The 26,889-nt window shown below is 39.4% G+C and overlaps 4 protein-coding genes across 6 annotated transcripts; all 4 read left to right on the top strand.

The window, feature by feature from the left end:
- Positions 1 to 1,398: 1,398 nt before the first annotated feature.
- On the top strand, positions 1,399 to 6,472 carry LOC129722131 (protein aubergine-like). The gene is made up of 5 exons (XM_055675377.1): positions 1,399 to 1,611; positions 3,402 to 4,805; positions 4,872 to 5,075; positions 5,130 to 6,062; positions 6,135 to 6,472. Exons 2-5 carry the CDS (start codon positions 3,406 to 3,408, stop codon positions 6,397 to 6,399), a joined length of 2,802 nt encoding a protein of 933 aa, XP_055531352.1. The 5' UTR covers positions 1,399 to 1,611; positions 3,402 to 3,405; the 3' UTR covers positions 6,400 to 6,472.
- LOC129722132 (protein aubergine-like) lies at positions 1,959 to 19,572 on the top strand. 3 transcript variants are annotated; one of them, XM_055675379.1, is made up of 5 exons: positions 1,959 to 2,114; positions 16,534 to 17,848; positions 17,944 to 18,153; positions 18,215 to 19,153; positions 19,213 to 19,572. In XM_055675379.1, exons 2-5 carry the CDS (start codon positions 16,551 to 16,553, stop codon positions 19,475 to 19,477), a joined length of 2,712 nt encoding a protein of 903 aa, XP_055531354.1. In that variant the 5' UTR covers positions 1,959 to 2,114; positions 16,534 to 16,550; the 3' UTR covers positions 19,478 to 19,572. The 3 variants fall into 3 exon arrangements, with proteins under 3 accessions (XP_055531354.1, XP_055531353.1, XP_055531355.1); XM_055675378.1 differs by lacking the exon at positions 1,959 to 2,114 and adding an exon at positions 9,160 to 9,306; XM_055675380.1 differs by lacking the exon at positions 1,959 to 2,114 and adding an exon at positions 16,296 to 16,430.
- An 837-nt stretch (positions 19,573 to 20,409) lies between these two features.
- Positions 20,410 to 20,736, top strand: LOC129720264 (uncharacterized). The gene has a single exon (XM_055671718.1). The coding sequence runs from the start codon at positions 20,410 to 20,412 to the stop codon at positions 20,734 to 20,736; it is 327 nt and encodes a 108-aa protein (XP_055527693.1).
- Positions 20,737 to 24,130: 3,394 nt separating this feature from the next.
- Positions 24,131 to 26,103, top strand: LOC129720263 (uncharacterized). Its single transcript, XM_055671717.1, has 2 exons — positions 24,131 to 25,995; positions 26,061 to 26,103. Exons 1-2 carry the CDS (start codon positions 24,131 to 24,133, stop codon positions 26,101 to 26,103), a joined length of 1,908 nt encoding a protein of 635 aa, XP_055527692.1.
- The last annotated feature ends 786 nt before the right edge of the window (positions 26,104 to 26,889 follow it).

Genomic DNA, 26,889 nt, shown 5'->3' with positions numbered 1-26,889 from the left:
CTTCGGTTCAGGTTATCAGATCTCGGTTTTTCTTGGATATTTTAGTACATTATTGCGTTCTGCATCAATTTATGCCAAAAACCCAAAAGTGTAAAAATGGTACATGTACCACTTTTGCTCTCAATGGCTCAGTTGTCCACAACATTCAACCGAATTTGACAGAGTTTGCCTTTTTCCCATGCCATGCATCATTTTATTTATAATGTATTATATGACGAAAATAAACCAACAGTGAGCTATGAGTTCGTTTATAGAGAATTTATTTGCTATGTAAGCTTTGTTGGTGATAAGAAATCGGACATCCAAGGGCTCAGTAGCGTAAATGTTTTTTGCTTGTGTTTAACATATCGCTTTCCACGCTGTGTCGTTCATTCGTTCCGTATTCTTCAACATACTTATGCGCATGCAGTTTATTTACGAACGATGAAGAAGTTAAATGTGTATGGTATGCAGATGTATTTATGTTGTAAAAATATTAACATGTTTGCCTGCGTAGACACACAATGATCAAATCTAGAAAATCTATAACGAGCGTCTTAGCAGAGTGATTGAGATCAATCAAAGAAATAGTTATCGGTTTCCGTTATACTCTACTAAATTTAGTAGAGTATAACGGAAACCGATAACTATTTCTTTGATTGAACACACAATGATCACTAAATTTTTTTAGACATCTGTTTCATTATTCAAATAAAGGATCACCCACGTTTAGCAGGTAGAAGTATCAGTAATTTTTTTAAACATCAAATTATTCTTTTGAAGTGATCACCATAAATGATTTTAGTGGATAAGATGAAATACATTTTTTTTACAAAATCGTATGATGAATAGCTATTTGGAGCCGCTGATAATTAAAGTTTGAAACATAATTATTTGTAGCATACTTATTCTAAGTTTGTATAGGTATTTTTAAATGTTAATTTCAAATTCGTTATTGCGACGGCGCCAGCTATTGAAAACGGACATTCAAACGAAGCTATATTCAGCTGTTATTTTTCAATGGTTTTACTACATTGGCTTTTGTTGTTGTAGCAAATACTACAGTCTGCTTAATTATGCATGAATAATTTATAAATTGATTAATTTTGATCGCGGTATTATTAGAAAATGCTTTGATCGTAGTGATTAATGTGTGAACAGAAAACTAGTTGCACATGATTGAAAATTATAATATTCAGATAATTTCAATCAGTGGAATCTGGCAACTCCATCTGCTGTCAGGCATGTATTTTGTGATGGTGTATGTATGCATGCTGCGCCGGCATAGTGGGTTCATGGGTGGCAGGTATGCTGCTGGCGTGTTGCTTGTCAAAGCAGGTTGGAAGAAGCAACAAGAAGATTCCCTTACTTGTAAAATTGTATTTGTGAAAGAGGGTAGCACAAATTTGTTTTTATGATATGAAAGGAAGAGTTGTTTATAATGTGGTTCAACATCGACAACCACGTTTCGGATATCTCTACTGAACTGATGTGTTCACATACACCCATACGAATCCAGGCTTCAGTTTTCAACCAACACGTCAGATGAAAAGTTGATATTTCGATTTCGTAGTTCTGTTTCGTCAGTAAAGAGAAGTCGTCATTTAATTTAGCAGTTTTTGGAAGTGGCAGGTAGAGTATTGTTTAATTGATGTCTGTAAACATAGAAAGTGTTTGCTCGTTCGGTTTGTGAAATCATTTATTTTGAGGGACTTAGCAAATTTTCTTGATTGTTTTTTGGCCACACCCGACATGAAATATGTCTGCTCTAATTTCAAATAGATCCTATCTTGTGGAACGGAAGTTGTCCGCGTTGTACGCTGTAACTCGAATTTCGAATATTTCTGGCAATATGACGAAATATCGTAGCTCTCCATTTTGAATTACAAAGACAGTTTCACCAGTTTGGCCAAATGAATTTATGCTGTGTTATGTAGTGTGGGTTACAACTTCCTGTTCATGCGGTCACAGTCACAACCGGCAAAACGACGGGGATAGCATGAATGTTGTTGTTTCTCGTTCAGTTGGATTTGTCCAGTCGTAGTGTGCTATACCGCGAGAAGTCGAAAATTTTCGGATAGTGTGAAAAGTGATCACGGCTTATCGTGGTTAAATGTGATTTTTTGATACAGCAGGTACCATTTCACACTATTTTGTAATCTTTAGTAGATAACACAATCAGAATCTTCAAACGAAATTACAACGAATGAAATTTATATGAAGATTTTAGTATCTCGGCTTCAAGTAGACGAGCTGCTTGCGAATGTGGGTAAAATGGCGTCGGTTCAATCTGCTACGATGGCTTCTTATGTGCAAGCCGGTAGCTGACTTAGAAATAAATATGATATTTTTATTATTTCAATCATCAAATTACTGGTTGTTTTGAAAAAAAAAAGAGTCAGTGTACGATGTATTATTCGAAAAATGATAAACTTTCAACACCGATTTTTCCACGAAGTGCAGACGCCATACTTGTGTCCGGAGCAGTAAATGGGGTAAATGTGTAGCATAAAGCATGAATTGTGCCTACATAAACACTCTTAACACTTTTTAACATCAGATACACCCGTCATGCTGGCCGTGGTGATAGTCGTACGAATTAAAAAAAGTAGAAAAGGCATGAACTTCAGTTTCGTGTTGCAATACGCTTACTGTAGCCATTAAAGTTTGCGTTATGCTTACTGTTGCGATTTGTGATTTATTGTTAAGCATTTTTATTAGTTTGTCGAACTTTAGAACAAACAGAATCGAATATGCACTGTGCGTTTTCGTAATGATTAGTAAAAATCGCATTTTGTTTCAAGAATTTGTTTTTTATCCTTATTTCTACTATTTATAAACTTATGGCAAGAGCTATGTGTTTTAAATTTATTTTGTTGTATCTATATGTATGCAGCTTGTAGCCAATAATTTCATTAAATTGTAGTCTGAGCTGATTATTAGCGTATTGCAACTCTTATCAACAATTATTTTATTTGTAGCATTCCAATGCTGTTATAATAAATTAATAGTACAAATGCTTCCTAGCAACTTTGATTTGAAAATTCTTGGGATTATGAGATCAATTAGAAATATTACCAATGTTTACCCTACAACAAAAAATTTCTACTGTTCTTACTTTTTTGTTGTTGATGGATTTTAGTAATCATATTCTGGATGGGTAGAAAATGTTCGTTACGTTAAAAAAAATACGCTATAGTCCCTATTCTCAGGTCCTGATAATCTTTTGGCTTCATGGTCGCGAATGGGATATTTAGCGTATATTCAGCGAATGTCTTATATGCAGTACTTTTTTGTGTTTGTCAAAAAGTTGTTCAATTTATGAATAAACGTAGAAAAACGTACGTTACCGAACGAGTAAACATTTTCTGTCACATTATGTTCAGTGTAAGTGAAGTGAACTCAAACACACTACTCTATAGAAAAATGGCCGAAAGACAAGGTAACCGTGGAGGAGGTCGAAATCGAGCTCGAGGATTTGCTTCGGCTGGTGGTGGCGGCGGAGGTGCACCAAGCGGCAGGCAGCAGCAGCGCGGTGGCGGTAGCGGTGGTGGCCAGCAACAGCGTGGTGGCGGAGGTGGAGGTGGACAACAGCCTCATCAAGCACCTCCGCAACAACAATCGTGGCCGTCGCTAGGGCAACCGGCACAAGCCACGGCTTCACAGCAATCATCCGGTTGGGGTAATCAGCCTGTACAAAAACAGCAACCGCAAACTCAACCGGCCCAACAAAAGCAACAACAGCACCCACAAGCCCAACCCGCGCAGCAGCAGAGCCCAACAAGCCAACCGGCACAACAGTCGATCACTCAATCGGCGTCAGAACATCGTCCGCAAAGAGGATCAACAACAGGTGATGGAACTGCGGGTCGTGGTGCCATGCGGGGAAGACGTGCAATTCCCGATGTTGTGCGGACACGGCCGCTTGGATGTGAAACTACGAAACAAGGAAAAACTGGAACAAACGTTACATTGCAAACGAACTATTTCCGTATTCAAAGGAAGGAAAATGAAGCAATTTTCCAGTACCGTGTGGATTTCAATCCTCCGTCTGAAAGTATGAAGACGCTAAGCTCATTAATCTACCAGTTGAAACCTATTCTTGGTGGCTATATCTTCGAGGGGACACAACTGTTCTCGAGACACAGATTGGCTAAAGACTTGGTAGAATATCCAACCAAAGATGCCACTACTGGTCAGGAATATATCATCACGTTTCGAAAAGTGGGCACCGTTGATGGTACCAACGAAATGGCGTTCATGGTGTTCAATTTAATTAATAGAAAAGCAATGGCTGGTTTGAATCTCCAGCTGATCGGAAGAAATTATTTTGATCCGGCTGGTAAAGTTCCTATAAGTCAATATGGAATAGATCTTTATCCTGGTTATTTAACGAGTATTCGGCAACATGAACAAGACGTTCTTATGTGTGCCGAAATAACCCATAAGGTGATGAGAGTTGACAACTGTTACGCTCAGCTTAGACAGTGTATGACTCAAGGCGGAAATTGGAAAGATAATTTCAAGAGAAGTATCATTGGATCAGTTGTCATGGCAAATTATGGCAAAAATAATACCTACATGGTTAATGATGTGGAATTCAATACTACACCAGAAAGCAGATTTGATACGCAGAGTGGATCAATGTCGTTTATTCAATACTACAAAACTAGATACAACATTGACATCCGGGATCCGAGGCAACCTATGCTGATTTCTCGTTCGAAACCTAGGGATATTCGTGCAGGCAAACCAGAATGTATCTGTCTTATTCCAGAATTAGTTCGCGCCACTGGTATTACAGATGAAATGAGAAAAAATTTTAAGTGAGTGCACGATTGTAATTGTCATTATAATTACTTCAAATTAAATGTTTTTATTTTTAATTTCAGTCTTATGCGTGCTGTAGCCGACTGCACTCGCTTAGCCCCAGACAGACGTATTGAACGATTGGAGGCATTCAACCGTCGATTACACCAATCGCAACCAAGTTCGGAAGTATTTGATTTTTGGAAAACTGAGCTCGACCGTCGTTTAGTTGAGGTACCAGGTCGTGTTTTACCCCAGGAAATCATATATTTCCAAGATGAACAGAGGTATGATACCATTTGTGGTGCAAAGATAAATTGATTATAATGTTTATTTAACAGTGGAACTCCTGCTGGAGAGACTGCGGATTGGCAAATGGCTTTCCGAAAAAATGCCATGACCGTTTCTATACCATTGCTTAATTGGTTCGTTCTAATTCCAAACAAATCAGAGCGGTTGGTAGCAGATTTTATGTCCTGTTTAAAACAGGCAGCGAAAGGAATGAGATTCCAGATGCAAGACCCGCAATTCGTAACAATGCCGAACGACTCGCCGGCTGTGTACGTGGAACATTTAAGTTCTGTGATTCAACGTGATCCACAGTTGATCATGTGTTTGGTCAGCAATGATAAAGCGGATAGGTACGCTGCGATAAAGAAAAAATGTTACGTTGATCGAGCCGTACCGACTCAGGTCATAAAAGAACGAACCATTACTCCAAAAGGGGGTAACGTGCGGACCCTGATGTCCGTTGCCACCAAAGTTGCCATCCAAATCAACTGTAAACTCGGAGGAATTCCATGGATCTCAAGGAACCCGCTGACATCCGTAATGATAATTGGATTTGATGTTTGTCATGACACGAAGGACAAATCGAAATCATACGGAGCATTAGTTGCGTCCATGTATAGCGGAGAGATAAAACATCCCAAATTTTATTCCACTGTTAATCATCATGCGAAAGGTGAAGAGTTATCTAACTACATGGCCGTGAATGTTGTTAAGGCACTTCGTGCCTATCAGTCTGAATTTGGCGGTAAACTACCGCTGCGCATCATTTTCTATCGCGATGGCGTTGGTGATGGACAGTTGAAATATGTCTACGAGCATGAGCTCATTGCCATTAGAGAAAAGCTATCGACTGTGTATCAGGGAGCTGAAAGCAAGCTATCGTTTTTCGTTGTCAGTAAAAGAATTAACACACGGCTGTTCAATCAGAAACGGAACCCATTGCCCGGAACGGTAGTCGACGATGTCATTACTCTGCCAGAACGGTAGTTTTTAATTAGTTTTGCCGATTTGTTGAGGAAGTTATAACAAATGTTTTTTTTTCTTTTACATTTTAGTAACGACTTCTATCTGGTATCACAATGTGTGCGTCAAGGAACTGTATCACCAACTTCTTATAACATATTGTTTGACAACACCGGGTTGACTGCTGACCAGTTGCAGCTTTATACTTACAAACAAACGCATTTGTACTATAACTGGTCGGGAACGGTCGGTGTTCCAGCGGTATGCCAATATGCACACAAGCTGGCGTTCCTCGTAGGACAGTACCTTCACCAGGCGCCAAACAATCTGCTTGAAAAGAAGCTATACTATTTGTGAATTATATTTTCATATGTTATATCGATTCGTAATAAGATTTAATAAAAAAAATATAAGTACAAAAACCGCATAATTGTGTAACTCCACCTCTCTATAATATTGCGCTCATAACAATTTTACTGTTTGAATTTTTGCACCCTACATCTACTTATATATTTATCTTACCATCTATTCTTTCAACCCGTTTTTTAAGTATACCAACATAAACAATGTAAATCAAAAGTTTACAAATTTACAAGCATCAAAATTTTTATGAAAAAAAAACTTATTCGGCATAGTGTTGCATATTGTATAAGATTTCGTTGGAAATAATCAGGCTCGGGGTTGAATATGATAAGTACGGAAACTGGAGAACCAATTCGTAGCGCAATTCGTTCAATTTTTCGATCGTATCGCAAGCAGAATGACCGGAAGCGTTGTCTTGAGGAAAGAGCACTTTTTTGCCATTTGCGGTCGTTTCTTTATTGATTGTTTTGATTGATGAATATCACGTCTTGCGAATTCCAAAAAAAAAAAAAAAATGAGAAACACTACCGGTTGATTAATGAAGAACCTACTAATGTAGCGTAGACGTAGAGTTTCAGTGTTAAGCAGGTATTACACGAAGCAAATATTTGCTATTTTTGGTACAGATTTTACTTTGTGCAAAGAAAATTCGTACCAAAAATAGCAAATATGCGCTTCGTCTAATACCAGCTTTAGTTTTGGATGGAGTAACACTATCACATTTTACATGAAATGTGGGGAAAAAACTCCAAAATGGGGCTAGTTTAAAAATGAGGTAATTTATTTGTTTTTAGTAGCATCCACTATACATTTGTTTTTTGACGTGGGACTACGTCTTTGTTTACTATACTGGAAAGCCTTTTGTAAAATTGGAAATGAAACATAACACCATTACAACATGATGAATCACCAATATGTTTTTGGATAGATGAAATGTTGGATTATTTTGTAATACGCTAGTTAACACTATTATTTCATTGCTAAGCGGTAAAAATTGAAGAAAAGTTCCGAAAACAATATTACGCGGACAATGAACCAATCACATGCGAGCATTCCTAGCACAGACGACATGAATAGACACCAACCATTCCCTGATGTTTTTTGAATCAATATCGAAAAAAATAGGTCGATTCATGTTTGCTTCCATGCAGACTAATTTGATGTCTCTAAGGTAACGGTTTGTCGAAAAGCTTGGAACAACCCTTTTCCTTAGACAATTTTTTAACCTGCTGTCAGAGTGTAATAAAAACTGATGTCCCCAAAGAAAGCATGCTGGTAAAAGCAACACCGTATAATATATAATGTGGAGTAGAGCACCGCTGGTCTTTCGTCGTCTATGATCGCTGCGGTACTCGATTTCCATTCATGTGCAATCGAGGAAGAACTGCAATGCAGCTGCTGATGGCGATTGAAAGTTTATCTCATAAATATGATTACCATAAACTATTCAACGAGAATTGAACGTTTTTGCTACGGATATAAGATATGTTATTTTTATTTCATTTTATATTCGATGTTCACTAAATAAGCGTGACCGGCATAATATCGAAAGAGTTAATTCCTAAATATACGAATTTATGAAAGTAGGAGCCGGCGAATTCCTGTGAATTTCTAGTTCATTTACTAAGATTTATCCAAAATCTTTTTTTACATTTCAACATTGTCGGATGATACTTTTAGACGTGGGACTACATCTTTGTTTTCAATACTAGGGACATCCTGTAGAATTGTAAATTAAACTGGTATATGTTCCGCAAGATTTCAAACGGTATTAGCAGCCTAACCACATGATGGATAACAATAACCAATATGTTGTTGGATAGATCAAACGTTGTACAATTTTGTAATACGCTAGTTATTATTTCATTGCTCAGCAATAAAAATAAATTTACGCGAACAATAAAACAAATAACATGCGAGTATGCCTAGAACAGACGACATGAATAGATAACAAACATTTACTATGACATTCTCTGTATCAATATAAACAAAATTACAGAGTCTCCCCGTCTCAACAGGGGTGGCATTGTGCAACTCGATTCGAGCGATTTTCACTATTTTCGAGTACGTCACATACTGCCAGTTTAGCTTTAAGCTCAGAAGGAGCTGTCATTGTCATTTGTCCTTCGGCTCATCTAACCCGCAAAGTCGAAAAAAATACTCTAATCAGGACTTGTTCACTGTTTGGTCCCCCATCCAATCGAATATTTTTTTTATTGAGATATCAGAGTTTCATTCATCTACGTTGCATTTTTTTTGTTCTGAATGCTGACAAATATCAGGGAAGTTAATGTTATATTCCAGGGAAATTCAGGGAATTTGTTTTTGAAAACTTTTTCGTCACCATGCACTAAACAAACTGATTCTGTCTACGGACTCTGCAACCTTTGTACCTAAAAGTCCCTCTAATTAAAGCAAGCTATTGACATCCCTATACTGAATCACAGAGAATGACAACTCGTGTCCTGGGCTCAAACTCATTTGTGCCCGCTGTCATCTATCAAATAAAGGTGTAGGAAAAGTATTAAAGGTGTAGGAAGTATTAAATGAAGACCTTTTTTTAAAATAGACTAAAATGCACTAGCATTTACCAAGACTGCTTAAGAATTTATATATTGTATTGTGTCTTTACCCCATTTCACGATTAATTCTAACTGTAATACATCTTGTTTAACAGTTATACAGTGATATAACGCAGTAACCGTTACGATATAGCCAAGTTGAAGTTGAGTTAATAATAACTTCGAATATCTGTAGGACAAAAGGCGCGAGTGCGATTCATGCAGTGACTGGCAAATTGTAGATATAATTTTAAAACCTTATAATTTATTTTCCTGACAGTTTAAGCTTTATTTAAAAGCCAAGTAGTGTACAGATCAATCGTAATGGCAATGCGACAAGGTATGTACAGTTACTATTGTTCTAATAGAACCAATCTCACAAACCCGTTGATTGCATTGTTCTCCATGCTGTACAGATACCTGTTGAGCTGGTATGAATATTTCGACTACAGTAACTTCAAAATTTTTTGAATCGTAATGAACTCCTGAACCTAATATAAGTACGTTTTGTCAGACAGCAAAGTAAATGGTGAAATTTAGAAGAACGTCATTTAATGCTAAAAGACTACCGGGAACCGTTCTCGCCAGCCTCGAGTTATATCTTGCAATCAACTTTGTTACATGCAAAGTTTTCAATCGGACTGTTTAGCGATATCCATCAGGAAACTATAATGAACTTGTTGAGAGACTACATTCGCTGGTGTAACTTATTGAGATAGTTTTGTCAATATTATGTACTATTATTTTTATTTGTTTGTTGAAATTTGTTACGTACATGTAACCAAGATAACAAATAATGTTTGACGGATGATGAGTTTTACATACTTTTTCTCCATGGAGCAGGTCAACAAAAAATGCCCCAGTTTTAGTATTTTTTTTAATTGTCATTTTTGATTTACCTGTATATTTGAATAGACAAAAAAATATGGCATTTTGGGCTCATTTTTGAGAAGTTATTGAAAAAAGCTATTTTGGGAAGGAATTGATGATTACAAGTATTTTTAGGGCTAAACAGTTTGTTTGATAGGTATGACGTTTTCGGCAACGTTGTAGATAACAAAATTGTCTTCCCAGAAAAAAAAAAAATATAAATTACAAAAAAAATTTTTTTTGTGAAAAAAAGTTTAAACAAAAATAAAAAATTAATTATCTAAAAAAGTTTACTTCAGAAAAATCTAATTTATTTTTATAAAAACTGCAGAAGATTACCTAAACAATAAAACCGGTCCGATCATGGAGAAATCAGGAAAAAATATTATTTAAAAAAAAAAGTTATTTTTTTTTCACGGGGTATATTTTTTATGGAAGGACAAAATTATTATCTAGGACTTTGTCAAAGACACTATGCCAATCGAACAAACCGTTTTGACTGTCAAAATATTTTTAATTCCTTTTTTTTACTTATAAAAGAGCGTTTATAATGTAGAATACCTGGGAGGGAGAAACGAATACTACACTCAAAACAGAGAACACAGGCATGAGTCCTTTTTTGATAGCGTGTAGCAATCTTCTTGCTGTACCGTATGCATAGAGATAACCCGTGTAAAGTTGCTTTCGTTTCTTCCAACCTGTAAATCATCGCATCTCGTTGCTTCGACTTTTATCACTTTTTCACCATTTTTGGTCGATTATATTTAGCGCCTTCTTCCGAATTCTGATCACGAATGAGAAAATTTATTCAGAAACAAGTTTAAAACATATAATGAGTGTTCAACTGAATTTTTGTCCAGCTGCCAAAAACATAGCATTGCAAACAAAACAGCTATTTATAAATATTTTCCCCAACTAGTGGCACTAACACATTCGTACGTAAAAAGGTCTATAGACCTTTTCACGTACGAATGTGGTAGTTCAACTAGTTGAGGAAAATATTTTCAAATAGCTGTTTTGTTTGCAATGCTATGTTTTTAGCAGCTGGACAAATATTCAGTTGAACACTCATTATATGTTTCAAACTTGTTTCTGAATACAGTTTTTCATTCGTGATTGGAAATCGGAAGAAGCTGCTGAACATAATCGACCAAAAATGGTTAAAAGTGATAAAAGTCGAAGCAACGAGATGCGATGATTTTGAGTTTGGAGGAAACCAAAACAACTTAACACGGGTGTACACGTTTACTAGTGTGCGTAGGTGAAAAGTCACTTATCTCTATAGAATTCTCCAATCGTGCATGTATTGGCGCACTTTACACCGTGAAGTCGGATTGAAAATGAGGCCAACAATGTGCTGTCAAAATGATTGCATTGATTGCGAAATTTTCAATTTCTTTTACTGACTTGAAACCTAATTTATTCCTACGCGAATTGTGTGATTTTTATTCGGATATTATCCTACAAAATGAGTATTTGATTTCCAGTACCGAGCAACTAAAAAAAGACTACATTTTTCGATTTGCTTAACCCCGGTAGAGTTAAGCAAGAGTCATTTATGAGGCAAACAATCCGAATTTAGTGTGCGTGACTGAGCTGTCAGAAAGCTCTATGACTCAAACGAAGTTTTTCTTAACATCAGGAATGCTGAATGTGCAAATTTGTCTGTAAAACACAATTTTTTCGAGTCTGCGTTTTTTCAATTTGCCGTTGCATAAATTTTTTTCAGAGTTTTGAGTTTATATATATTTACGCAGACATTCGGAAAATGTGTACGAGAGCGTAACCTGTGAGGCAGGTTTTTCAGGGTTTCATGCAGTTTCAAAAACTCAACAACCCTACATCTCACCGTGATGAATTGTGTTCGAAATAGTAACCAAGGCCTTAAATCCAGAAAAAAACGCAAGTTCGCTAACAGTTTGCTAACATGATTATTCCTCAAGGCTTATGAAATATTTATTCAAGCAACGCGTTACCGTTCAGTTATAACAATGCTCTTTACATAAAAAACGCTCTTTTTCTCTTGGTTCAAATTGACAGTCAGTGACAGCTCATTCTGGTTCATTTTGACACTCACACAGCTTCGTATCCGTTTCTCCTAGCGAACCTATACATTAGAGAAATGACAAGACACTCACCGTTAAGGCAACTGTCAACATCAAAACGGATAACGGCAATGCAAATTTATACAGCTCGCCCGTTTTGATGTTAACAGTTGCCTTAACGGTGAGTGTCTTGTCATTTCTCTAATGTATAGGTTCGCTAGTTTCTCCCTCCCAGTAGATTATCTGTCCTTCGCTTTGTCTTTTGAAGCTTTCGGAGCAATCGTTGCCAGATTTATATTTTGCCAACAAAAATGATGCCGTGCTCAAATGTACAGTTCTACATACAAAGAAAATATTACCAAGTGAACACGTAAAAACAACGTAAATTTACGTAAACCTGAATGTTTTCACTGCTTTAGGTAAATAATACGCATAAAAATTGGTGAAAACAACGCAACAGTTAATAAAATGCGAATATTTAATTTTAGGTAAAAAATTGTATGGAGTTTTTTAAATTGATATTGATGATTCAAGGTACAGCCGGAATTCGTTGGTTGGAACACGACTGCCACCCAACTAGCGAATCGTGTTCGTTATTTGGGTGAACTGACAGCTGGGCAAACTTTTCACAGGGGAGCGCCGATTGTTTGTTTTCTTTATGCTTGAAAAAATTTCCTAATTTCTAGCGTTAAAAGTATGTCAAAGAAAATACACTTGGCTCTTCTGCCTTGCTGCTGTGGTAAATAATTAATATATTTGGTGAATCCTTTTTTTTTACAAAAATGGATCTTCCAACGAGAAACAAAGTGATAAAGCGCAAGCACATCACCCTGCTTCTTGCCTAAAAAATGGCAAATCGCGACGCTGGATATTTCCGGTGAAAGCGTTGAAGAAATAAAAGAACAAACAACCGAACAATAAACCTCTAAATTACACACAAAATGCTGTAGATGTATAACATGTACTCTCTATATTACGCGATTGATTATGTCAGTGTCCAGTTAATAGTGCTGAGCAACAAACTTATCAATGCTGAATGGAATAAGTGTAATAACTAAACATGTTTATAAAATTTTCACAACAATAAATAATAATTAATTTTATTTTAGTAATATTTTTTCCATTTTCCGGACCTCTAAAACGCATTTGAATGACGTTGAATTCTGACATTAGAGCTAGGGGCTAGACACCTTTATGTTCACGATCAACACACTTAGATTTTATTGCCGAGAACTCTACAGCTGATAAATTCAGCGAAATGTTCTACAAGTTTTCGGCAGAATTTTTCAAGAACTTCGGCAAACGAAATTTAATAACTGCTGGTTTACGGTAGATCGATATATTTGCTGAATGTTCGTCGAAATATATTGCTGACATTTGTTAAAAATTTCGCCGAGCTCCATCAGCTGTTGGGAAGTTTGCCGAGATAAACTAAGTGTGAATATTTCGATAATACTACTCGACATTGGTTTATATATTTTGATATTTATTGTTTACCTGTCAATTGACAACCTTCCAACGATAAGTTAATGTCAATGAGCTAAATTGTAAAGAGAGGGGTGCCCAAAAATGCAACGATAAGACGTCGTACACAAATTACGTACACACTCAGATTTTATTGCCGGGAACTCAACAGCTGATAAATACAGCGAACAGTTTTACTAGTTTTCGGTAGCATTTTCATGAACTTCGGTAGGCGAGATGTCATTACTTGCTGGATCACGGTAAATCGATATATTTGCTGAATGTTCGTCGAAATATTTTGCTGATATTTGTTAAAAAGATCGCCGAGCTCGATCAGCTGTTGGGAAGTTTGCCGAGATGAATTAAGTGTGTAACGCATGAAGGGGGGGAGGGGGGTTAAGTTTGCGTTACTTATTGTTACATAGGGGGGAGGGGAGGGGGGGGGTAATTGAGATAGTTACGTAACTGTGATGTTTGCTCAAAACTAGAAATTTGGAAGTGGGGCAGGTCTGTCCAGCGTTACGTAATTTTAGGGGGAGTCATATCGAACGTTACTTATCGTTACATAGGGGGGAGGGGGTCTGAAATCTAGGTTTTTAGCGTTACGCAATTTGTGTACGACGCCTAAATGCTTCGTAATACTGAATATTGGGAATATTTCGCAATATATCAATAGTGTCTTGCCCCAAGCATCAGAATGCTTTTTAGTGACGACCCAACTAGCGAACACCCCACGAGCGAATCACCACTGTATTTAGGTAGTTTTATTTTTCTGTGTAGAGACAGTGTTAATAATCATTACGTAGACCATTTTACGAGACGTTTGTGAACTCAATTCATGAATCAAATTTTGACAGAAAGCTCGGAACCGCTGACAACGCACGTAAAAGCAGCATCAATATCAGCAGGATCCGTGACACCTGTCAGTTCGTAAAATGAACTATACAAAAAATAACCTCACTTTTTCGACATTTCCCATGGATTTTTTTACAAGGTGTTAGAATTTTTTTCCATTCACCATTCAGTGATAAGAGTGAAAATGAATGATACAAGTACAAAAAAGATCGGACAACTTTCTGCCTATGCGAATTCGTTACTACCAGGCAGCAAAGCAATTTTTAACAACACACTTCCGCATTTTCACTCAAGCCGAAAATTTTACAAGTCCATGAAACAAACCCGCGACCACTGTCAAATCTCATTTTTCTTTTTTTTTGTGACGTCACCGTGCAATGATCTATAAACAGATCCGCAAAGAGTAAGACAACATTTACTGCAACATAGGTGCCCAATTTCAAACTTAGAGCGGCGACTGTGGGTAGTATTTATTGCTGAATAATAATGTACGGGAGATAGGTAGAGCAAAAAAATAATACCTGTGAAATGGAATATAAGGCATAGCTTAGACTTACAGTCGCTCTAACAGTCTGAACGTTATTTTAGTGTTGTTTTCAAAAGAGTCAAAACCTTCTTGTTCCTTGCTCTTGTTATATTTTTCTAATTTTATAATTGTAGTTATTGTATCAACAATATGTCAGATGATCGTAAGTATTTCTTTTCTTTGTTTGAATAAAAAAATCTGATTCGTGCCTGTGTTGTGAGATGATAATAAACATTCAACTATTTAGAAATGTAAAAATGTACACAGTGGTTTGACTGCAGCTCAAACTTTAAACGTTATGTTTCGAGAAATATACACAAACTTCAAATGATCTGCGTGCAGCCGTGTATTTTCTACAAGCTGCTACAGATAATTGCTGTTATAAAATCGCTATGAATTTTTCAGATGATTTCGTTCTTTTATGAAAGATTATTAGTTTTCACATCCCCTTGTGTTAATAACTCATTTTTTTTAAATGACGCTTGGTTCGGTCTGGTCTAACGCCGATCAGAGATTGTTTGGATTGAAATTGTAATAATGGAGCTACAAATTGATTCAAGACAAATTAAAATGTTGAGGATTGGAGCTCATACTCCGTTGGTAATGTGAAAAAAAAATTGGGCAGGAATACCATATTTGCAGGATTCTCTGCTAAATTCAAATTCAAACGTAATTGTGCACATATAGATTGAGATGTATGTATATGTTTACAGTTTTTCTGACGTTTATGTTGTTTTGTGTTCGAGTAAAATGGTGCACGCTATTGGGCTTTTATCGTGCCAGAATGACGGTCGCTACAATTCTATTATGCGTAATATTTTACTCATTCGTTTCCCAATTATACTAGTTTCAAGCCTTCGTGTATTTCATCTAAATTGGTGCCAATGCTATCTAGCTTGTTTGGGCCTATCACGACGTCATACTAAAAAGTTTTTAAAAGTCTTAACAACTCTGCTTACATTAGTTTCGAATCTTCGTGTATTTTATTGGAACAAAAATATTATTTGTGTTATTTGAAACAAAAAGATTTGCAACTGCTCATAAATCATAAATCAGAAAAAAAAAATCTGCTTGAAATTCGACAAAATTGCGCTGGGAAAATCTGGCATCTCTGATTAAAACAAAGCCCGTATGAGTTTTAGTCATAATAAAATGACTGCTCATCAAAATGACATAAATCATAAAAATTTGTAACTAATTCATGGCAGCTTCAGTTAAATTTCGCATTGTATCATTGTAAAGTTTCTAAAACTTACGGTTTATATAGATAACCCCTACTGGATAATGTAATTTTTCTATAATCCCTAGTAGTGTGCATTTTAGGCGAGCCATTGGCATCCCACCGTGTAACAGTGAATGACAATGAACTCGTCCTGGGCTCAAATTAATTTGTGCCCGCTGTCAGCGGTAAGATAAAGATGTATGAAAAGAAGCGGTGATATGCTATCTCGTTTTTACATATGTTGAGATGTTAGCCCTTGAAGCATGGCGTGATGCCAAAGGGGTGATTTTAGGCAAGTAACGAATAATTTTCTTTTACCGTGCGAATTTTTCGCGCCTTCAACTTGTTGTCCACTTGGACTGAGAGTCGATGCGATGCGATTAGTAATGGAAAATAAGCAGTTAACGTGGTAACGCGTGAAGTTGAGTTCTTAAATTTTTAATCGGAATCTGTTATATGAACAATTTTGATTATATCACTCAGTAAGTTTTTCACACGGCCATTTCATATATTGAAATAGTTATCATGCTAAAATTTCGTTTTCGTGTAGAATTTATGAATTATCATTTGACTGTTTCGTTGCAGGACGTTATTATTCTAGAATGGCCGATGGTAGCAGCCCGCAGGATGGTAATGGAGGACGAAGCCGCGCCAGAGGATTTACTGGTTCCTCTCGCGGTGGATACAATGGTGGATCGTCACGTGGCAACAACCGACACAGTAGTGGAGCCGGATGGCCAGGGTCGGAAGAGCATGCCCCAAGAGGACAAGTGGGCAGTTTCCAACACCGTGATAGTTTGCCCGGTAGCAGTCGTTCATCTCGGCCCTATTCGCCACCGCCAAGGGCGGATGAGTCTAAAATACGTCCTGTGGACGAGATGGCTGCACTTGTTCATAAAACGGAGTCCTCGGGTGGCCAAAGGGGACGTGGAGCTGGAGCAGCTGGCCGAGGTGGAATGAGAGGCAAGCGGTTTCTACCGGAGATTTGTCGTACCAGAACCGATACAACTGTTTCAAAGCAAGGTTCTAGCGGAAGACAAGTGATGCTGCAGACAAATTATTTCCGTATAGTGCGAAATGAAGACGAACGTATTTTCCAGTACAGAGTTGATTTTACTCCACACGTTGAGAGTAACAAACAAATGAAATCTCTCATGTTCAACTTGAAGTCTAACATTGGGGGATATTTATTCGATGGCACAATGTTATTTACCCGAAATAAACTTTGTACTGAAGAGATCACGTATACTACAAAAGATAGCACTACAGAGGAAGAGTATGTCGTAAAACTACGACGAACTGGCGTAGTAGACGGTACAAACGAAACTGCATTTGTTATTTTCAACTTGATTAATCGTAAAGCTATGGCCGGTTTAAAGTTGCAGCTGATTGGTCGCAGTTATTTTGACGCTGAAGCGAAAGTGTCTGTTAGACAGTACGGCATTGAGCTGTATCCTGGATACGTTACTAGCATCCGGCAGCACGAAAAAGATGTTTTGATGTGTGCAGAGTTAACGCATCGAGTCATGCGCACGGACACCTGTTATTCACTGTTTGAGCAGTGTATGAATCAGAGAGGCAATTTCCGCGATAATTATAAACGAATGGTTTTGGGTTCTGTTGTAATGACCACGTATGGAAATAACAAAACATACACAATTTCCGACGTGGATTTCAACGTAACCCCAGAGAGTTCTTTTGAGACCAAAAATGGATCGCTCACCTTTATGAAGTACTTCAAAGATCGCTACAACGTAAATATAAGAGATCCCCGTCAACCGATGTTGGTGTCTCGACCAAAGTCGCGCGATATTCGGGCTGGTCTACCAGAGTTGATCTACTTGGTCCCGGAATTGTCACGTATTACCGGTATCACAGATGATATGCGCAAGGACTTCCAGTAAGTAGTGTAAATCATGTATTTACAATAATCGTGTTTCATTTACCATATCTACTACATATAAGTAAATCTAATTCATATTATTTTTTTTTCAGTTTGATGCGTGCCCTTGCTGATCATACACGTTTAACACCTGACAAACGCATTGAGCGATTAGAAGTGTTCAATAGACGCTTGCAGCAATGCAAAGATAGCAGCGAAATCTTCACTTTTTGGAAAACAGAATTGGACCGTCGTTTGGTTGAAGTACCAGCACGCGTACTGCCGCCGGAAACTGTGTTTTTTCATCCGGAGCAGGCTAACTAGTAAGTGGTTTTCTAACTGCGTATTAGGTTGGAATCTAATAATTCAATTTTTCCTCTACAGTCAAATGCTGGCGGGCGATATGGCTGAATGGCAAATGGCATTCCGCAACAATCCCATGTATCTGACTGTTGCGCTCACCAACTGGGTGGTCGTAGTTCCTGGGGGTAGTGAGCGATTAATTGCCGATTTTCTTCAATGTTTGAAACAAGCGGCCCATGGAATGCACTTCCAGGTTGAAGATCCCCGTCGGGTGGTCATTCCGAACGATTCTCCTGTTGTGTATGTCGAACAACTCAGCCAAATTTGTCAGCGCGATCCACAGCTAATAATGTGCTTAGTAACGAATGACAAAGTTGATCGTTATGCTGCTATTAAAAAGAAGTGCTGTGTAGAACGTGCAGTTCCTACTCAGGTTATGAAAACACGCACTATTACACCCAAAGGCGGGAATGTTCGTACACTTATGTCTGTTGCCACCAAGGTTGCCATTCAGATGAACTGTAAACTCGGTGGTATTCCATGGGTTTTAAAAAGTCCTTTGTCGTCAGTCATGGTACTAGGATTTGATATCTGCAAAGATTCAAAGGACAGATCCAAGGCTTACGGAGCATTAGTAGCGTCAATGTATGGAGGAGGAATTAAGCATCCCAAGTATTTTTCAACGGTTAACCAGCACAGTAATGGCGGGGAATTGTCCAGCTTTTTAGCTATAAATGTAATCAAGGCCATCCGTGCATATCAGGGCAGTTTTGGCGGTGCGTTACCGCAGCGTATTGTTATTTATCGTGACGGTGTTGGCGATGGTCAACTAAATTATGTCTTGGAACACGAGGTAGCTGCCGTCAAGGAAAAGTTAGATGCAGCCTACAAAACAACTGAAATGCCATCGCGGTTGACCTTCTTCGTAGTGAATAAGCGTATTAATACACGTCTTTTTGAGAACAGACGCAACCCGCCACCAGGAACAGTAGTTGACGATGTCATCACTTTGCCTGAAAGGTAAATTTTGATTATACCATTCTATGCGTGTCCTGTAATAATGAGTTTGAATGTTTCAGAACTGACTTCTATTTGGTGTCACAAAGTGTACGCCAGGGCACAGTCTCACCAACCTCCTACAACATCCTGCGGGACGAATCTGGTCTCAATGCTGATAGACTGCAGCAGTACACTTTCAAGCAAACGCATCTTTACTACAACTGGTCTGGAACGGTTGGCGTACCGGCTGTTTGCCAGTATGCGCACAAGCTATCTGCCCTTGCCGGACAGTTTTTGCATCAGACGCCCAGCACTTGGCTGGAGAAGAAACTTTATTACTTGTAAGATAGTTGTAAGATGTTCAATGCTATGTGCGAATTTCTTTTACTTTTGCGATAATCATATTAAATATAACACTGTCTTAGACGTTTAATCTCCCACTTCATTTGTTTTGTTATTTTGCCGATTGCATTGATATCTAGAAATGATAAACCGGCTCGTTAGGACAAAAGATTCACGAGTAATCTACGAGTGAACGTGAATTTTATCGAGAATTGCTGAGATAAGTGTGTTGTATGTGATAGTTAGGTGTAAAGTAGTTGAGATAGGAACTTGTGATGAGCTATGTTGGAGGCTGTCAAAGTGTCAACTAATCATTTGATGCCCCAATAAGAAGACCGAGTTCGCGTAGCGATTGAAGAGTTGTACCAAGCTAACGACATTCGGAAGTTCTACGAGAAGCTGAACAGCTCCCGTAAAGGCAACGTGCCGCAAGCCCACATGTGCAGAAGCTTGGACGGCGCGAAAACGTTTAAAGTTTTTCACGGTTTCCTGATTTTTATATATCAACTGAAAAAGTGCAATTTTTCTGAGCAAAACGTGATTTTTAAAAGTTGTTTATCGTTTTCCTTTAATTTTAAAATGAAGAATCCAGCATTCCACGAGCGGTAATGGCAGACAGTGCACGCAGCTCATTTGGACTGTGGCAACACTGCCCCAGGAACTGTCACTACTACATGTGTACGTAAACATACGCATCATTGTTAGTTCTTCCTGTTTCGTCAGAATAAAAGTAGACGCAATAAAGGTTAGCTTCAGAAATCGTATTCCGCGCGTTTATTTCGTTAATCTACATTCCCGTTCGGTCGTGTCCGGTTTATCCACCGAAACGATTGTAGTCCCCACATTGGTGACCCCGCCGAGCATTAAGAACTTATTTTCGCGCTACAAAAAATACCATTAATATAACGTCTCCAAAATAGTCGTCATTCGCCACGATGCAACCAGCAGCCATAGCAGCAGTTGCGGTTAAGTTACCGGATTTTTGGAAATCGGATCCTACGATGTGGTTCGCGCAAGCAGAAGCGCAATTTGCTCTAGCTGGTGTTACCCAGGATGAAACAAAATTTCATCACATCGTAGCAAAAATAGATCAATCAGTGATATGTCAAGTCGCTGATCTGATAAGGAACCCACCAGCGGAGAACAAGTATACTTCTATAAAGGACCGTCTTATCTCTCGTTTCGAGCTGACACCTCGAACGAAACTCGAGAAGCTTCTTGGATCGTGTGACTTAGGGGATCTCCGTCCAACGCATTTATAAGCCAAAATGCCAAAAGAATTATCAGCTGGACTAAACGTTGACGACGAGTTACTTAAGATGCTATTCTTAGAACGCTTGCCATCAAATGTACGAACCGTTCTCAGTATGAACGATGGAAGCCTCACGAAAATAGCGGAGCAGGGTGATAAAATTAACGATTTAGTTCCTCAAGCCTCCGCAGTCGCATCGGCTTCGGCAGCTCCTGTTTTCGGATCACAAGACGACCTGGCTGAACAGGTAGCAGCCTTGACCGCTGAATTACGTCGCATGAAAGCAGGACAACAAAATGTCCGTTCACGCTCGACATCCCGACGTCGAAGCAATGACAATAACATTTGCTGGTACCATCGCAAGTTTGGCTCGCAAGTGGAGCAATGCCGCTCTCCGTGTAAGTACTACAATCCAAAAAACTAACATCGCACCCACCTCAGACAAGCGAGGCGGGTGGTGTTCTTCAAAGTCATAGATTGCAAATTTTCGACCGTTCTTCAAACTTACGGTTTCTTATCGACACTGGATCGGAAGTGTCCATAATCCCCGCATCTAGAGGAGATAAGTCAAACAGTCCATCGGCTTTTCAACTACATGCATCAAATGGAACTAGAATACGCACGTACGGTACTCGTTTTGTCACGACAGACTTAGGTCTACGACGCCGATTTTCGTGGAAGTTCTTGCTAGCGGACGTCACAACAGCAATCATTGGCGCTGATTTTCTGTCTAACTTCGGACTGATGGTTGACCTTGGAAACCGTCGTTTAGTCGACGATTGCACTAAATTACACTCAAAAGGTGGGTTGAAAGAAGCCGCCGTTTACGGTATAACAACAATCGATGTTAATCACCCTTTCCGAGATCTTCTTATAGAACACCGCGGAATTACAGCACCACCAACAGTGCGTTGTGACATTAACCACGATGTGACTCACCACATCCAAACAAAAGGCCCCCCAGTGGCATGTAAAGTGAGAAGATTGGCACCGGATAAGTTACAGGCAGCAAAAAAGGAATTCGCAATGATGATGGAGCTCGGAATATGTCGTCCCTCGAAAAGCTGCTGGGCCAGCCCACTTCACTGTGTCCAAAAGAAAAATAAGGAGTGGCGTTTTGTAGGCGATTACAGGAGCTTGAACCGAGTTACAGTTCCCGATCGCTACCCCGTTCCTCATATTCACGACTTACTCAACAATTTTCTGGGAAGAAAATTTTTCACCACGTTGGATCTGGTACGCGCATACTACAACGTTCCTGTAGAAGAATGCGACATTCCCAAAACTGCAGTGATAACACCTTTCGGATTGTTCGAGTTCACACGGATGCAGTTTGGACTCTGCAACGCGAGTCAGTCGTTCCAGCGTTTCATGCATCGTGATCTTGGGGATCTAGATTTCGTAGTCGTGTTTGTCGATGACATCTGCATCGCATCTACATCCGAGAAAGAGCACCATGATCACGTCCGAACAGTATTTAATAGGTTGCAGCGTTATGGACTTGTCCTCAACCTCGAGAAGTGTAAATTCGCAGAAACCGAAGTATACTTTCTTGGTTACCGGATAAATGAAAATGGAATCAAACCACAACCGGAACGAGTGAAAGCAGTGGTGGACTACAAGCGACCTTGCACCATTAAGAAATTGCGACGTTTCCTAGCATTATTAAACGGATATAAACGGTTCATTTCCGGCGCTGCAGACATGCAACAAGAGCTTCAACGGTTGATTACAGGCAACCGAAAAAACGACACACGGAAACTAAAATGGAATACAGCGGCAGAAACAGCCTTCGAAAACAGTAAACATAGCCTAGCAAATGCTGCTCTGTTACATTATCCGGACCCTTCAAAACCGATGGGGCTGATGGTCGACGCTTCGGACACAGCGGCAGGAGCAGTACTTCAACAATATGTAAATGGCACTTGGAGACCATTTGGATTTTTCTCACAAAAGTTCTCAGATTCACAGAAAAAATATTCGGTCTTCGGGCGCGAATTAACGGCTATGAAGTTAGCAGTAAAATATTTCCGCCACCTCGTCGAAGGTCGCGATTTCGTCATATACACCGACCATCGACCACTCACCTGTGCCTTAAACTCGAAGTCCAGCCACTTACCACATGAAGAACGGTATCTCGAATACATTTCGAGTTTCACTAAGTCAATTAGGCATATCACTGGAAAAGATAACGTTGCGGCAGATGCGCTTTCACGCGTCGAAACTATCGGTTTTCCATCTGTAATCAATTTTGACGAAATAGCAGAAAACCAGAAAATCGATCCCGAACCACAAAAATTACTAACTCATAAGAAATCATCATTGCAGCTGGAACTGATAACATCCAAGCATTCTACACAACCAATCTATTGCGACACATCGCTCGTAGATCGGGTACGTCCCTGTTCGCTCCACCAGTCACGAAGGGGTTAATTAAGATTGTCGCGCACTCTACAAGCTCGAACAATTGTCATTCGATCAGGACTCCACTTCATCTCATAGCCCATCTACGCTAATTCTCTCACTCAAACGGAGAGATCTCACACTATGCTATCCGAACGTTCAGCAGCTTAAACCACAGGATCGTTAGCTTATCAAAGTCAGTACTCTTGAGACCAGGCAACGGTCAACATTCTTCATTGGCACCACGCACAGATCAAACCCGTATTATACAATTTAAAAATAAGTTAATATAATGATTTATTTAGAATAAAATCAAAATTAAATTGTTTACTGCTCCAAACTAATTACAATTAAACATGGTCCTTCGAGCCGGATCAGACGTCGAATGAATTCCGTCTATCCGCTAAAAATTGCCGTCAATAAAAGATCGAAGGCGAAAGCGCCATCGCGGCTGATTTGGAAGAACAATTAATTACATTCAAGGCATTGTTAATGCACCGAATAGGTGAGTGAGGTTCCATTGTTTTACGCTTCTATCGATTGTTCTACCGGGTCTTTTTTTATGTGGCTTGGATTTCGATAATTGCTTGCGCAACGAATATACTTCTGCGAGACGAGGATAAATTCCACGGGAGATGATAGTTGGCAATTTGTAACTTTAGCGAATATATCGAAGCCACTACTCCGATAATAGTTTTGCCACGAACAGACGAAATTATACCAGCCAGCAACTTCTATATTGATACAAGGGAATAATTTGCCTCAATCAGGTAATTGAGGTTCCTATTGGTTTTTTTGCTTCTTTTAGGTCTACGCGGTCTTTGTTTGTAGGACTTCCCAACATTCAGCACCATGTCGTCGGCAGAAAGAAAGCTTCGCAGCCTGAAAAATCGCAAACGCGTTGTGATAAAATCCTTCTCGGAAATAACAAGCTTCATAGCCAATTACCAAGCGGATCGTGATGAACTGGAAGTTTCAGTGGGTTAGAAAATTTAGTGGTGATGTGGAATGAATATAATGCGGTGCAAACGGAACTGGAATCCTTAGAAGAGGACGAAGATGTTTTAAATGCCTACGACAAAGAAAGGAATGACGTCGAAAAAACATACTATCGCGCCAAAGGTACGCTTCTTTTACACAATCGCCAGCCTAACCACCAACCTACCCAACAAAGACCTCAAGAACCCTCCCATCCACTTCAAGTCAAGCTTCCGGACGTCAAAATTCCAATCTTTAGTGGCGAACACGAAGGTTGGATGAATTTTCATGATCTGTTCTTATCGTTGGTACACTCTTCGGCCACGCTTTCTACTATACAAAAATTTTACTATTTGCGTTCATCTCTGTCCGGGGAAGCACTCAAGCTCATACAGACTATCCCCATTAGTAACGAGCAGTATCCGGTAGCATGGCAAACATTAGTTACTCACTTTCAAAACCCTCGTCGCTTGAAAAGGACATACGTGCAATCTTTATTCGACTTCCCATGCCTGAAACGTGAGACAGCCACCGAACTGCACACACTCATTGAGAAGTTTCAAACTAATGTAAAAATTTTAAAACAGTTGGGCGAAAATACTGAACACTGGGATGTGTTACTTATTCACATTCTTAGCACTCGATTAGACAATGTGACCAGACGTGATTGGGAAGAATACGATGAAGCAAATCAAGCAGTTAAATTTAGTCAACTCATAGAATTCCTGCAGCGTCGGGTTAACGTTTTACAAACAGTAGGAAAGGGAAACGTCGACACACCGCAACATATCGTTTCCACAAAACCTGTTCCTTTCCGGTCTTCCAATCCCGGAACAGTAACCAAAGGTTTCCGTGGCTGCATAGTGTGCTCTGGACAGCATACGCTCTATCAATGCTCTTCCTTTTCTCAAATGTCAGTAAGTGAAAAGGAACAATTGGTTCGACGCAATCAACTTTGCCGAAATTGCTTACGACGAGGTCATATGGCAAAAGATTGCTCTTCTGAAAGTAGTTGCCGGAAGTGTCAAGGCCGACACCACACACAGCTGTGCATGCAGAGGTCAAACCAAAACAGTTCTGCGTCAGTCGCTCAAGCGGTTGAGCCATTGAACCAACACGATCCACCCGGCCAGTTTAGTTCCAATAAAGCTCCGCACTCATCCACTCCAGCAGCTCACACCAGTATCACTAGCTGCACTTCGCAGAAGGAAAGAAGAACAAAAGTCTTGTTAGCGACTGCAATGATCATTCTCGTAGACGACGTTGGAAATGAGCACACAGCCCGTGCTCTCCTTGATTCAGGTAGTGAATGTTGCTTCGTAACCGAGCGAGTGAGTCAACGCATGAAAATTCAGCGTGCTAGAGCAGATCTCCCAATCAAGGGGATAGGGCAATCCTCCACACAAGTGCGATTCAAAATTCGATCTACTGTAAAATCCCGCATCTCCGAGTATGTTAATGAGATAGAATTGTTGGTTCTCCCCAAGGTTACAATTGATTTACCGTCCCTCTCGGTTAATGCTTCATCGTGGTCATTACCACCTGGAATTCAATTAGCTGACCCTGTCTTCTACGAATCCTGTCCCATTGATGTTGTGCTTGGTGCAGAGATATTTTTTGACGCGTTCAACGTTGCCGGGCGCATTGTGCTAGGCGATACACTATCATGCTTGATCAATTCCGTCTTCGGATGGGTCGTTTCGGGAAAAATCGACGTACAAAATGAACGAGGAACAATCTCTTGCAATTTAGCGGCTACCGCAGATCTACATCGGTCTATAGAGCGATTTTGGGCCATCGAGGATGACTCAGGACCAGCTTACTCACCACAGGAGGTATTTTGCGAGAATCATTTCTGTAAGCACGTAACTCGCCTGGAAACTGGGCGGTACACTGTTCGATTGCCACTAAACGAAGAGATCAGAAACAAACTTAGCGATAATCGGCGCACAGCATTTCACCGATTCCGCATGCTCGAGGCACGATTGAGCCGTAACCCGCAGTTATCGGAAAGCTACCATAAATTCATGCGAGAGTACATAACTCTAGGACACATGGAACCAGAGCCGGATTTAAGGGGGGGCCCAGGGGGCCCGGGCCCCGGGCCCCCACATTTTTGGGGCTCCCACAAAACGAGAAAAAGTTCTTTTCTCAGTCAAAAATGAGATTCAATCAAAAGTTCAATTTACAGTAAGAAAATTTGAACAGACCATTTCAATCTGGAACATTCCTTCGGTGTTATTTTTTCGCGAGCGCCAATATCACAACCACATCCATAAGATTTCACCTTCGATTCTCTTGGAATGACACACATTAACACACCATTTGATTCAAACCAGCGCGCATGGGAAATCAAGCAGGAAAGAAGATAATCCACAAGTTTTTTTAATACATTGCTGTTGATTCCGAAAATAAGTTTACCTGTCCGAATCAGGGATACTAGATTTGCGTTGCAAAATGCAGAATTTCAGAGTCCGTGTGCAGATTTTATTGACCTGCAGAAGTGTGTAGGGGTAAACAGGGTAAGACCGCCCTGCGGGGTAAGACCGCCCACTGTAGTTTTACTACCAAGTTATAAAATAATTGAAAAATTTCTTCAACGTGTCTATCACAGTATAATTACATAACATTTTGCACGTTTTTCTGTTTTGATAGTGCGCGAACGGTCGCAGAAATAACCAAAAACAACTTTTCAGCTGGCAACCAGTCAATGCGCTATTGTTTTGCGGCAACGGGACTTAAGGTTTTTCAGTCTACAAATCTATTGTTTTGTTCGTGAATA

Source organism: Wyeomyia smithii, chromosome 2 (genome assembly GCF_029784165.1).
Source record: "Wyeomyia smithii strain HCP4-BCI-WySm-NY-G18 chromosome 2, ASM2978416v1, whole genome shotgun sequence".
In the NCBI taxonomy this organism is placed as follows: Eukaryota; Metazoa; Arthropoda; class Insecta; order Diptera; family Culicidae; genus Wyeomyia; species Wyeomyia smithii.
The sequence above is the reverse complement of the archived record's forward strand: the minus strand, read 5'-3'. Positions and strand labels throughout refer to the sequence as shown.

Excerpts from the sequence above, each read along its gene's own strand:
- LOC129722131 (XM_055675377.1), top strand. The coding sequence starts at position 3,406 with ATGGCCGAAAGACAAGGTAACCGTGGAGGAGGTCGAAATCGAGCTCGA. Across the intron at positions 4,806-4,871 it reads GAAATGAGAAAAAATTTTAA|TCTTATGCGTGCTGTAGCCG; the intron begins GTGAGTGCACGA and ends TTTTAATTTCAG. Across the intron at positions 5,076-5,129 it reads TATTTCCAAGATGAACAGAG|TGGAACTCCTGCTGGAGAGA; the intron begins GTATGATACCAT and ends TTTATTTAACAG.
- LOC129720264 (XM_055671718.1), top strand. The coding sequence starts at position 20,410 with ATGCAACCAGCAGCCATAGCAGCAGTTGCGGTTAAGTTACCGGATTTT.
- LOC129720263 (XM_055671717.1), top strand. The coding sequence starts at position 24,131 with ATGTGGAATGAATATAATGCGGTGCAAACGGAACTGGAATCCTTAGAA. Across the intron at positions 25,996-26,060 it reads ACTCGCCTGGAAACTGGGCG|CATTTCACCGATTCCGCATG; the intron begins GTACACTGTTCG and ends ATCGGCGCACAG.
- LOC129722132 (XM_055675378.1), top strand. Across the intron at positions 17,849-17,943 it reads GATATGCGCAAGGACTTCCA|TTTGATGCGTGCCCTTGCTG; the intron begins GTAAGTAGTGTA and ends TTTTTTTTTCAG. Across the intron at positions 19,154-19,212 it reads GTCATCACTTTGCCTGAAAG|AACTGACTTCTATTTGGTGT; the intron begins GTAAATTTTGAT and ends TGAATGTTTCAG.